Source organism: Podarcis bocagei, assembly GCF_964188305.1.
Source record: "Podarcis bocagei genome assembly, chromosome: 7".
Classification (NCBI taxonomy): Eukaryota; Metazoa; Chordata; class Lepidosauria; order Squamata; family Lacertidae; genus Podarcis; species Podarcis bocagei.
The window spans coordinates 35,199,398-35,211,718 of record NC_138132.1 but is presented as its reverse complement, the minus strand read 5'-3'; the positions used below and the strand labels follow the sequence as shown (position 1 = coordinate 35,211,718).

The 12,321-nt window shown below is 44.5% G+C and overlaps 1 protein-coding gene across 2 annotated transcripts; it reads left to right on the top strand.

Annotated features, from left to right (window-relative positions):
- Positions 1-414: 414 nt before the first annotated feature.
- RBBP4 (RB binding protein 4, chromatin remodeling factor) lies at positions 415-12,155 on the top strand. Of its 2 annotated transcripts, none has more exons than XM_081203927.1 (12): positions 415-692; positions 2,892-3,039; positions 3,724-3,869; positions 4,476-4,649; positions 5,589-5,704; positions 5,806-5,966; positions 6,126-6,252; positions 6,435-6,512; positions 9,651-9,727; positions 9,817-9,874; positions 10,472-10,582; positions 11,169-12,155. In XM_081203927.1, the coding sequence occupies exons 1-12, from the start codon at positions 677-679 to the stop codon at positions 11,232-11,234; spliced, it is 1,278 nt and encodes a 425-aa protein (XP_081060053.1). In that variant the 5' UTR covers positions 415-676; the 3' UTR covers positions 11,235-12,155. The 2 variants fall into 2 exon arrangements, with proteins under 2 accessions (XP_081060053.1, XP_081060052.1); XM_081203926.1 differs by lacking the exon at positions 415-692 and adding an exon at positions 832-987.
- Positions 12,156-12,321: the final 166 nt, after the last annotated feature.

The window sequence follows — 12,321 nt, the reverse complement described above, 5'->3', positions numbered from 1 at the left end:
CCAGCCTTGGCCGGGGAAGGCAGGATACAAATAAAAATTTATTATTATTATTTTTAGATTGTTACTCCCATTTTACAAGTGGGAGTGCGGAAGCAGCCACATGTACCTCAAAAGCCAATAACATTCAGTAGATTTTTTTTCAGCTATCACATTTCCCGAATCTCAGCCCAAAAGGCAATGTTTGCTCCTCCAACCGACTCGTACAACCACCCCCGTTTCGCAAGAGCGGCCTAGCAACTCTCAGGCCGCCTAACCAAAAACAAAATGGCGGCCCCTACGGAAGCTTCGGCAAGCCACTGCCCTTCTTCCGCAACGACGAAACGGGAGAAGGGAGGGGAGGAGAGAGCGCGTGCGCCATCCTTCCCTCAGCGAGCACGCCCACTCGGCCCCGCCCCTCCTCCCCCATTCCCGCCGTCGTGATTCGCCGAGAAGATCGCGGCGGCTGGGTCTGCGATTGGACGGAGTTGGCGCGAACCCGTCTCGCGCGCCACTGCCGTTCTGAAGTGAATTGTGAAGGGGGGGAAAGGAGGAGAACTACGACGACTCAGAAAACAATAGAGGAGCGCTCAGCAGCCCAGCGCGGGGAGCACGAGGCGCCTAGTGAAGGGCGGGCTGAGTCCTGAGGTAAACTAGGAAGGCCGCGACGTCGCCGGCGCTCCCGAAGAGAGTCGGAATCATGGCGGATAAAGAAGGTGAGCGGAGCGGGCGCTGCTGAGGCGGGAGACTCGACTAGGCCTCACTCCCCCCTTCCCCCTCCCTTTCCGGCCTCTGCGCGGGCCCTGGCAGAAAAGCGCCTCGTCCAATCCCCGCGCGTGCTTCCTCGGCCCTGCCCCCTTTCCCTGGGAGCCGCCCAATGGGGCGCTCCTCCCTCCTTTCCTGGCACCTTCCCTCCCGCCCCCTCCTCTTCCCTCGCCTCCTTCGTGGTTCTCGGGTTATTTGCGTGGAGCTGCTTTGTAATGAGGCGGGGAGGGCTGCAGGATGGCTCAGGTGGGCTTTTCGCAAGGGCGGCTCGCCGGCCTCTCAACCCCCCCCTCCCCCCATGGGCCTCGAACAAACTGCGGCTGTTCCGCCGGCGGCGCTTCTCCAGCCGGGGAGGGAGACGCTCGCGAGGTGGTGGTGGAGGAGGAGGAGGAGAATTAGGGCGCGGGAGGGGTCCCACCGCCTCGTAAATTTCAGCTTTTGGGGTGGTGGTGGTGTTATGTAGCATCTTGTGTAGAATGTTCCTTTTTTCTCCACGGGGCACAGGGCTGCGTACATGGCTTCCTTCCCGTCTCCTCTTCCCCCGCCCCCGCTTTAGATTCTCAGCAACCTGTGAGGTACATTAGGTTGCCGGGAGGGGGGGGGAGAGTGTGTCTTAAAGGCACAGGGCCCTAGAAAAGAAAGAGAACGATGCCATTTCTTTTCACACTTTCTCTTTGTGTTGCAAACAGCCTAGATCGGTTGTTCTGTTTTTAAGAAGTGCTCTTCTTTAGAGAAGGGAGTGAGCAGATTTCCACGTTGCTGATTTTTAGTTTTTTAAACTAGAACTCTGAGATACACCTGAAGCCAGATTCAGGCTAGTGTCTAGGGGGAAAGAGGCACAATGCACAGTTAAATAAGAACATGCATAATCCAGGGATTCGTTTTCAGTAACAGAAGTTAAGCTTTCATCCTTCAGCAAGCCACTGCCTATCCCAGCCCCCAACTTCTTTTGTTTAATAGTGCCATTTAGTCAGGGGAACCTTTTTCATTCTTGTCATTGCTCAGATTTTGAGAGTGAGAAGTGCTTGCTGCAAATTGTCCAGAGGTCACTCCTCTACTTTCTGTTTAGCCTTGTTTTAGCAGTGTTCAAAGTGCCTCAGTTCTGTTACCTAAGTAATCAGTACAAAAGCCCTGTAAAGTAGATCTTGCTCCTCTTGCAGGTGGGAGGTTGAGAATACAGTAATTTGTCTAAAGCCATCAATTGACTTAATGATATTATAAATGAACTTTGTGTGGAGATGGTTCCCAATGTGTTGGCATCAGTCTTTCTAGAGACACAATGGAGTGTGTCTCCAGGGGTGAAGTCAAACATTGAGGGGTGCAAACCTGTGCAGTGTGTATGGAGGTCCTGGGCTGCCCAGAGGTCAAGATCCCTGTCCTGGCCTTGCTGATGTGGTCCAAAGGAAATCTGAGCAATATGTTTGGCATCAACTTGGCTGCAGGAGTTGCCAGAAAGAGGTGTACAACCTACAGTTCAGCAATCCTTACAGCCACATCGTAGGAGTTATAGCTTAGCTGCATATTACAAGTTGGGGACTGATAAATGCTGCTTAGAGAATTCCTGCCTAATTTTGAATCACAGATTTCCTATCTGAGGTCTTACATAACTACTGCTTTGCAATAGAATTTAACGTCTTGTTGCTGTTCAGATGTTAGTTTGAAAAAACTAAAGCACAGTAGAATAGTAGCTCTGATGCTCTTTAGGAGAAAGCTTTTTTTCTATCCTGTTTGAATGAAAGTGAATGCAGCATTACATGAGTTTACTTGTAAACTATGTTATGATGCAACTGACAAACATGACTTACTTGGTGAAAATGATTCCTCCTGGCATAGAAAAACAATACCATGTTTATTAGTGCATGATTATGTAGAAGTAAGTTCAATTGTGCCTAATGGGACGTATTCCCAAGGAAGTAAGCATAAGGTTGCACCATGGGTGATCTTGCTGGCCTGCTATGCTCCCTCAGTGATTAATCAGGGTGACACAGTTTGGGGCATGGAAGAAATTCCTGAGTACAGAAGATGTGAATATCTTCCTCTCTACCCTAAATTCTAAATATATTTTGCTGGAGAGCTATGGTATGTGCCCATAAGGTTTTTAGGTTTGTTTACCAGCATTAATTAATGCATTCTTTTCTTATAATTGTCAGCTGCCTTTGATGATGCTGTGGAGGAGCGAGTGATCAATGAAGAATATAAAATCTGGAAAAAGAACACTCCATTTCTCTATGATCTTGTAATGACCCATGCTTTGGAATGGCCCAGCTTGACTGCTCAATGGCTTCCTGATGTAACCAGGTAACACACATGACTGCAGCATAAACACTCATTTAGTTGATTAAGGTCTATGCAACATAGAGGCTTCCTTTTGAGTAAACATCCATAGGACTATGCCTGCATTTCTTTAGTATATGAACAAGTTTGTTAAACTAAGTAAGGGCCAGTTTGTGCACACCAACATTAAATCAGGAAATTTATAACTGTAGCTTCTTGTCTTGTTCAATCTAAGAAACTGGTTAACAGCTCTGGAACAAGCCATAATATTATATCAACTTCAAATCCTGGTTTAGTATACTGGCTTCTGAAGCTGGAAACTATAGTTAATTGGATGTACTGGTTTAGTTGTGGCAGAGGGAGGAGCAAAGAAGTTGAGCATTTCTGACTGATAAACAGATGCATGATGGAATGCAGCCAGCATGTTAGCTTCTTTGAATTTGAGTGTCCCAGAAAGGCAATAAATATTTTAACATCTATTGTAACTCTAATTGCTACATTGTTTTGCTGCTTGTAATGTTTCATATTGTTGGGTAAGGAAAACCAGCAACTCTAGTCTTAACAGTTTCTGTAGTAGTAGTAAGGGAAATTCACATTGACTCTATTGGTGTTCCTAACATTCATGCCAGTGACCCTAATGAGGAGTCAATCCAAGTAAACAAACACCCTTTGACCTCATTGTTCCATTGTTCTTTTATGGCATTGTAGACCTGAAGGCAAAGACTTCAGTATTCACCGGCTAGTTCTTGGGACCCATACCTCTGATGAACAAAATCACCTTGTGATAGCCAGCGTGCAGCTCCCTAATGATGATGCACAGTTTGATGCCTCACACTATGATAGTGAGAAGGGAGGTAAGAGAACAAAATGGGAAAGAAAAGTGGGTTTCTTCCTGAATCTTCCTGATGATTTATCTTATTAGATTAACAAGGCACAGATCTTGGAGAGGACTGTTGGTGTTAGGCTAAGATAAAAAACTAAACTAACAAATGGCCCAGTGACGCTTTGGTTTCCAGGATGTATTTTCTGTCCAGAAAATTGGATATACATTAAACAGTGCAACTTAGTAGATGAAGTACTTGTCTGAAATTGAAGTCTTGCTGTTACAGAAATTATGTTTCAATATCTGGTTGATTAGCAATATGTTGGCTTACTGCTGTCTTGAACTTTTTTGCTTAATGAGTGATATAACATGTTACAGAGTGTAAATATGATATGTCAGCAGTGTTGTACCTATTTAAATATATATTGAGTGAAAGCTTTCTAAAATCATATTGCTTAAATAAACTTTGGGATATTGTTTTCCAAATGTAAACAAAAGACATACTGTATTCAAAAAATACCTTTTTTTAGTTCCATAATGTCTATATGGCATAGATTCTTGGTTTTAATTGGTTTATTTTGTAGTATGAATGACTTGAAACATGTAGCTATTATAGAAATGCCTTCTTTATTTTCAGAGTTTGGAGGATTTGGCTCTGTTAGTGGGAAAATTGAAATTGAAATAAAAATTAACCATGAAGGAGAAGTGAATAGAGCACGCTACATGCCCCAGAATCCTTGCATTATTGCCACAAAGACTCCATCCAGTGATGTACTTGTGTTTGATTATACCAAGCATCCATCTAAACCAGGTATTTGTCTGTTGTCATATCTGAACCTTGCTCCTTTTATATATGTACTTTGGGGATAAAATAAATTGATAGGCCTTGTCGATTCCAAGTATTGTATTGAGATTATTTTTAAAGTGTGGGAAGCTGCTTCTTTTCTCATTTGTTGTATATTAATGTATGCTTTGTTTACTGCCATTTAATTTAGTTTTGTTGGTTGAATCTAGGCTAGGAATGTATAGCAGGAAAATTAATGATGTTCAGGATACAGAGACTGCTCTTTAGTTGTTCACCACAGTTGTTGGTCTCAGAACTGCCTCAGAAAGCAAGACACTTGCAAGTGAGGCTATACTAATCTGATTTCATGCTGGAACAGAATTTAATAGTCATGTTTTCAGATAATTTATTAAGATTTGTGATGGACAAGCATAGTTTAAAAAACTTGAAAGCAGAACAAAGAAAAGGTTTAATTAGGAAAAACAGTATAAGTTCAGACAAATAGAATTAACATAGGCTGCTGAAATCTGTGATGGGGGGTGAATTTTAAGTGACATCTTATATTGTCCAACTAAATCAGGGTGGATAATTTTTTAGCTCCAGTTTGACATGTGGGCAGGGGTGCCCACCTGTCAATAAGCAGCTTTGCAAGGCTTCCACCTCAGAACTTCCAGTCTCAGAACTTTAAAAGGAGTGTTGGAAAGGCCTGTAGGGGCTGTATTAAAGTCTTTTGCCAGAGCGCTTTTTGAATCATCCTTCCTCTATCTCCTTTAAATGAAAGAAGAGGATGGTGGAGACTTTAAAAAGTACTATTAAGGACTGCTTTAAAGCGGCCCCTGTGGTGCCATTTCTACTATAAGCCAGGAAGAAGATCTGACCATATGTTTTAAGTGATTAATTTATCCTTATCTGCTATTTTATAATACTGCATGAATAATGCAAGCAATAACCCTATCTCCTTTGCAGACCCTTCTGGTGAGTGTAATCCAGATCTGCGTCTTCGTGGGCATCAAAAAGAAGGCTATGGTTTGTCTTGGAATCCAAACCTTAGTGGTCATCTGCTTAGTGCATCTGATGATCATGTGAGTATTGTATGCTTAGTTAGTCCAGGTATACATCATGTACATATCTGCCAAATGAATGTTTCTTATGTTAATGTATTTTCCCATTTTATCTCTTTAAGACCATTTGCTTGTGGGACATAAGTGCTGTTCCAAAGGAAGGGAAAGTGGTGGATGCGAAGACTATCTTTACAGGCCATACAGCTGTGGTGGAAGATGTTTCCTGGCATTTGCTGCATGAATCTCTCTTTGGATCTGTTGCTGATGATCAGAAACTTATGATGTAAGCAAAGTTATATATTTTGTTCACATTGAATTATTTTCCCTTGAATTCTCTTTAAAAGTTGGAGGGATAGGCGCTTGTTAATAGTTACACTTGCAATTAGTGTGTGTGAATCGGTCCATCAAAGGTGTTTCTTATCTTGAATTTCGTTTTTTGCAGTTGGGACACCCGGTCAAACAACACTTCCAAGCCAAGCCATTCGGTGGATGCTCACACTGCTGAAGTGAACTGTCTGTCTTTCAATCCTTATAGCGAGTTCATCTTGGCCACGGGATCAGCTGATAAGGTGTCTGTCTAGAATTTGCAGAAAACATTGCCCAATCCATAGTTGCAGAATTAAGGGGATTGTTATACTGTAGAACAGTATGTGTTGTGTTGAATGGTCCTAGGCTGTGGGGCTGTGGGCTGTGTACAGTACAATAAAGGAATATTCTTATTTATTAATTATGCTCTGGTTTTCCTGGCCAGACTGTTGCATTATGGGATCTGCGAAACCTGAAACTGAAGTTGCACTCCTTTGAGTCACACAAAGATGAAATATTCCAGGTAAGCTCACATAATATCATGTGACATTATTTTCTGATCATTTGACAACATGGCTGCTCTTAAAAGGGTCTTTGATTTTTCCTTCTCAGAATTGGCCTTGCTATTAAAATTTCAGACCAACTATTGACAGGTTTGCTCATCTCTGTGTTAGTTCAGTTAGAAAACTTAAGCAGATACGTTGATTTTTCTGCTTGTGGAAAAAGCATGTTTCTGATCCTTAAGCAGCAGATTTAAAAGATTGGAATGGAATATTCGGGCGGTGAGGTTTAAGTGACTGACTTGGCTGACAGAAAAAAACATTGGCAGTTACAAAGAGAGGGTTAGAATACCAGAATAAGTGTAGGACAAGGTTACCGTATTTTTCGCACCATAGGACGCACTTTTTCCCTCCTAAAAAGCAAGGGAAAATGTGTGTGCGTCCTATGGAGCGAATGCAGGGGGGGAGGCAGGCGGGAAAAGCCCTCAAGAGCCGCACACAAGCTTCGTGCGCTCCTGCGGGCTTTTCTCTAGGAGGGAGAAGGGAGTGACTGGCTGCAGCAGTCCCTTCTCCCTCCTGGGGGAAAAGCCCCCAAGAGCGGCACCCTCTTTAAAGGCTGCGCGGCTCCTGCGGGCTTTTCTCCGAGGTGGGGGAATTCCCCCACCTCCCAGAAAAGCCAGGAGAAGTCGCACAGCCCCTTTAAAGAGCGCACGGCTTCTGCGGGAGGTGGGGGAAGCTGCAGCAGATTCCCTCCTCCCGGGCTCCCTTTGAAGCGGCAATGTGGGAGGGGAGCAGCTTACACTCGTGTAAGCAGCTCTTCTCCCACTTTCCTGCTTCAAAGCAACCACGGAGGAGGGAAGGAAGGGGACCATGGATCCTCTTCGCTGCTGGAGGCTTCAGCGGATTCCCTCCTCCGTGATTGCTTTGAAGCGGCAATGTGGGAGGGGAGCAGCTTACACTCGTGTAAGCAGCTCCTCTCCCACTTTCCTTCTTCAAAGCAACCACGGAGGAGGGAAAGAGGGGACCCATGGGTCCTCTTCGCTGCTCGAGGCTGCAGCAGATTCCCTCCTCCCGGGCTCCCTTTGAAGCAGCAAAGTGGGAGGGGAGCAGCTTACACTCGTGTAAGCAGCTCCTCTCCCACTTTCCTCCTTCAAGGCAACCACGGAGGAGGGAAGGAAGGGGACCATGGATCCTCCCCTGCTGGAGGCTTCAGCGGATTCCCTCCTCCGTGATTGCTTTGAAGCAGCAAAGTGGGAGGGGAGCAGCTTACACTCGTGTAAGCAGCTCCTCTCCCACTTTCCTCCTTCAAAGCAACCACGGAGGAGGGAAGGAAGGGGACCATGGATCCTCCCCTGCTGGAGGCTTCAGCGGATTCCCTCCTCCGTGATTGCTTTGAAGCAGCAAAGTGGGAGGGGAGCAGCTTACACTCGTGTAAGCAGCTCCTCTCCCACTTTCCTCCTTCAAAGCAACCACGGAGGAGGGAAGGAAGGGGACCATGGATCCTCCCCTGCTGGAGGCTTCAGCGGATTCCCTCCTCCGTGATTGCTTTGAAGCAGCAAAGTGGGAGGGGAGCAGCTTACACTCGTGTAAGCAGCTCCTCTCCCACTTTCCTGCTTCAAAGCAACTACGGAGGAGAGAAGGAAGGGGACCATGGATCCACCGCTGCTCACGGCTGCAGCGGATTCCTCCTCCTTGATTGCTGGGAGTTTCTCTGGGCAGGAATTCCCTCAGCTTAAGTGGGGTGGGGGAAGTGTGGCAGGTAGGGGGGTACAAATTGGGAGTGGGCATTGTGTGAAGTGGCTGTGGATCTCCTGCCGCAGAACTGTAGGACTGTATAGAGTTGGGAGGGCCACCCAAGGGTCATCTAGCCCAGCCCCCTCACAATGTAGGAATCACAGCTAAAGAACGCCAGGCAGATGGTCCCCCAACCGCTGCTTAAAAGCCTCCAGTGGTGGAGACCCCAAACACCTTCCGAGGTCATAGAATTGCAGGGTTGGAAGGGAACCTCAGGAGTCATCTAGTCCAGCCCCGGTGGACAGCGGGCGCAATCCATCCCATTGCGCAAGACTAAAGATGCTGTGCAAGGCTAAAGAAGAAGCCAAGGCAGTGAGCGGGATGGATCGCGCTTGCTGCCTTGTCTTCTTTAGCTGCACTGGAGAGGTTTAGCTCCTGGCTGGAGAGGTTGCGCGGCCATGGATCCCGTGCGCTGTCTTGGCTTCTTTGCTCTTTGGGGCTGGGGGGGGGTAACCCGGGCTTCCCCCGCAGCCCCGAGAAGCTCTGGGAGAAGTGGACAGGCTGCATGCAGCCTGTCCGTTGCTCTTTGGGGCTGGGGGGGGATAATATTTTTTCCCTTGATTTCCGCCTCTAAAAACTAGGTGCGTCCTGTGGTCCGGTGCGTCCAATAGAGCGAAAAATACGGTACTTATTTGATGACTCAGAGTACTAATTTTCTTCATTTGTTATGGTGATAAAGTATGCATCAGTAAAGTGTGCAAGTAATGACTAATGAAGACATTTGGAGACTTTTTGAGTTCCCTAAATGTATCCCATTTGATGCATTGCACTTATTCCCAGGGGTGGAAAATATAACTAATAGGTCAGGTGATACATCTTAAAGACTTGGGTGGTTTCATGATATACTAACTTTATGAAGTGCTTCTAGAATTCTGGTTCTGAGGCACCACTTGTGTCAGTGAAATCGTGTATATTTGAAACACCATTGAAAAAGCCGGCAAACTCCTCATACTGTTCTGCCCTTTTTGTGGCTTTTCGGGTCACTTCCAGGTTTGGCGTGTATGCACAGTCGTGTACATATTGAACACACATAAATGGGGGCCGCCTCTCCATAATTTGGTTTCCAAATACAGACTGCTCAAAGGTGCAGAATGCTGGCAGCCTGGATTATACATTTTCAACTAATTAAAGCGTGTTTAACTTTCTGGTCATTATGATTGATGGTATCCCTCTGCTCAACTAATTGTGTAGCATATCTGAACTATGAGCAGTTTTCAAGAGCAGAATAATAAATAGGGATATTAAAGTGATTGGCTGGCATTAATGAACAGTTATTGTTTGATATGCTGTGTAAGAACAATAAAAATTGCATCAAAACTGTGATAGATACTAAGGCAAAATGTTCTATCTCATCCTAATTGATGCAGGTTCAGTGGTCACCACATAATGAAACCATTCTGGCTTCCAGTGGTACCGATCGCAGACTGAATGTTTGGGATTTAAGGTAAGCCTCAGATGTGTGTAGTGTTGTGGAAATGCTGAGTTCACCAGAAGTGCTTTTTGTGTGTCTCTAAATACTGTCTTCTGTTTCAGTAAAATTGGAGAAGAGCAGTCTCCCGAAGATGCAGAGGATGGCCCACCTGAGCTGTTGGTAAGTGAGAGTTTTGGTGTTGCCACCAATTCTCCCCCCACTCCCCAAGAAAAAAATGAGGTTTTATGCCTTTGTTTGGGCTTGGTCAGCTGGTGAGAGGCTGGCACTTGTGTACACAATCCTTGATCAGAGTTGAGTAGTCCTAATGTGTTTTATTCTGCTTTGCATGTACTCTTCCTTCTATGAACTATTTTTTAGCTTCCTCAGTGGCAGCTCTCAGCTAATCTATGAATGAGATGCTTTCTGAGTCCAGTATACTTTCTGTGACTCTTCTTCCATCTCAAACCCCCTCCCCCCAGCTGTGAATGAATTAAGCCCTGCAGTCGAGAGGGTGGTGGTGGGGGGAATAGAAATAAAAATGGATTAGCTCATTTGTGGAGTTGTTACTTCATTGTATTTTAGACCTAGGTTTGGATTTTTATTTTAAATTTTGCCTTACTGATAATCCAGCCTTTATTGAAGATTGGAGGGTTTTATGTTGGTAATTTACTATAGGTATCTACATGAGTCACACATATGAATTGCAACCCTGTTCTTGAAATATGTATTCTGTATTGGAATTGTGTACTTAAATAACTATCTTATTCTCAATGTTAGTTTATTCATGGTGGTCACACTGCAAAGATATCTGACTTCTCCTGGAATCCAAATGAACCCTGGGTAATTTGTTCGGTATCAGAAGACAATATCATGCAAGTCTGGCAAATGGTAAGTACTTGGTTGATTATTTGAGGGGAAAGTGAATCGAAAACTGTGTGCACAGAGCACCCATAAGATGCATATACCGTAGATTCCGGCGTATTAGGTGACTGGGCATATTAGACGACCCCCCCAAAATGGCAGCTGCAATTTGGGGGTTTGTCTTATAAGCCCAGTTGCCTAATACGCTGGGCAGCTCTGCGCTAGGAGAAAGCCGCCCGGCGCGGAGCCGAGCCAGCCGCCCGCTGCTTCTGAAGCAGCAGTCAGGAGTGCAGCCTGCCGCCCTAACACAGAGCGGAGCCTGCCGCCGCCCCTGACTTTTTAACCTCTTTTTCGGGGTTAAAAAGTCGTCTTGTACACAGGAATTTACGGTAATCTCAAACTGTAGAAGGTAGTCTGTCATCTTAATAAATATTTGGCAGAATAATGACTGAATCCTTGTGTCTGATAAAGGTATTGAATTTGCTGTGTGTTGGAAGTTACTTAGGGTAAAGTTTGTCATTGTAGTGTTTAGATTGTGCCCTTAGAATAGGAATTTGCTTAACTGTCAGATTGATACTTCTGTCTAATTTTTCATTCCTCTCTCTCTGTATAGGCAGAGAACATATATAATGATGAAGATCCTGAAGGAAGTGTGGATCCAGAAGGGCAAGGCTCTTAGATACTTGACCCCTTCAATCCTTGCTGTTTGTTTCCTGTTGTTGTCCTCTCCCTGCCCTGTTCTCCTAAGTTTCTTGAGATTGTCAGCTGTGCCGTTTTGCGAGAGACAAACACATGCACTGTGCATTCAACAGCCCATCTGTAGATATTATCCATCAGCCTTGCTTCTAACTCAGAAAGTGAACTGTTGCTGTTGAAAGTTGAACCTGACTTGAGCTAGCATCACACAGTGGCTTCTTGGTTGACAATTTTTCACCTGAAAACTCGTTGATTGAGAGCTGGTGTACACAGCCTGCTACAAGAAATTTTAATATAAACTATGCCTGAATTGTTTCAGTACAAGCGTTGGTAAGATCTGAATGTTTTCTACTGAGGGGAATTTTAGAGTAGAAGCTTCTCTCTATTTTATTTTTATTGGTCCCTCCTGATAAAAGAATATGTTTAGAGCTTTAGCTCTAGTCTTGTTTCAGATACAGATTAATCCAGTGCAGGGTCACCTATTCTTAACTTTTTTCTAGCTGCTGTCCTTGATTAGAGTAAGTCGGTCTGTCCAGATAATGCCTGAGTTTTCTTCATAATACTTTGGTCCTTCTATCCTTTTCTGATGGGGCAACTTAGGATGTGGATATGAATATGGTAGTCACCTATAACTGCACATTACTTTGCCCTTTTGTGTGTTTCTTGAACTGTGTTCTATTATCTTTCCTTTCTGTGGTTTTTTTTTAAACTGGGGGGACCACCAAGTTATGAAAGTGTTTGTTTTCAGCTGATATATGTAATAAAGACTGATATAAAGAATGATTACATGATATTTCACCTTGTATCAGCACATCTCCTGTGAGGGTGAACTGTTCCACCAGCAGCCCATTTAACTTTCCATGAACCATACAAGTGCTTCAGATTAAATAAATTTGGTTTTCTATGTGGGATGTGATTGTCTTTTCTTTTTAAAAAGAAAAAACTTTTAAGTTTTTTGGAACCAAAGTGGCGGCTTAATTGTGCGGCTTCTAAATTGTTAATGAAGTACAGTTATGCTAAAGAATGGAACGGAATGATATATTATGAAGTTGAAATCTTGAAATAAGTGG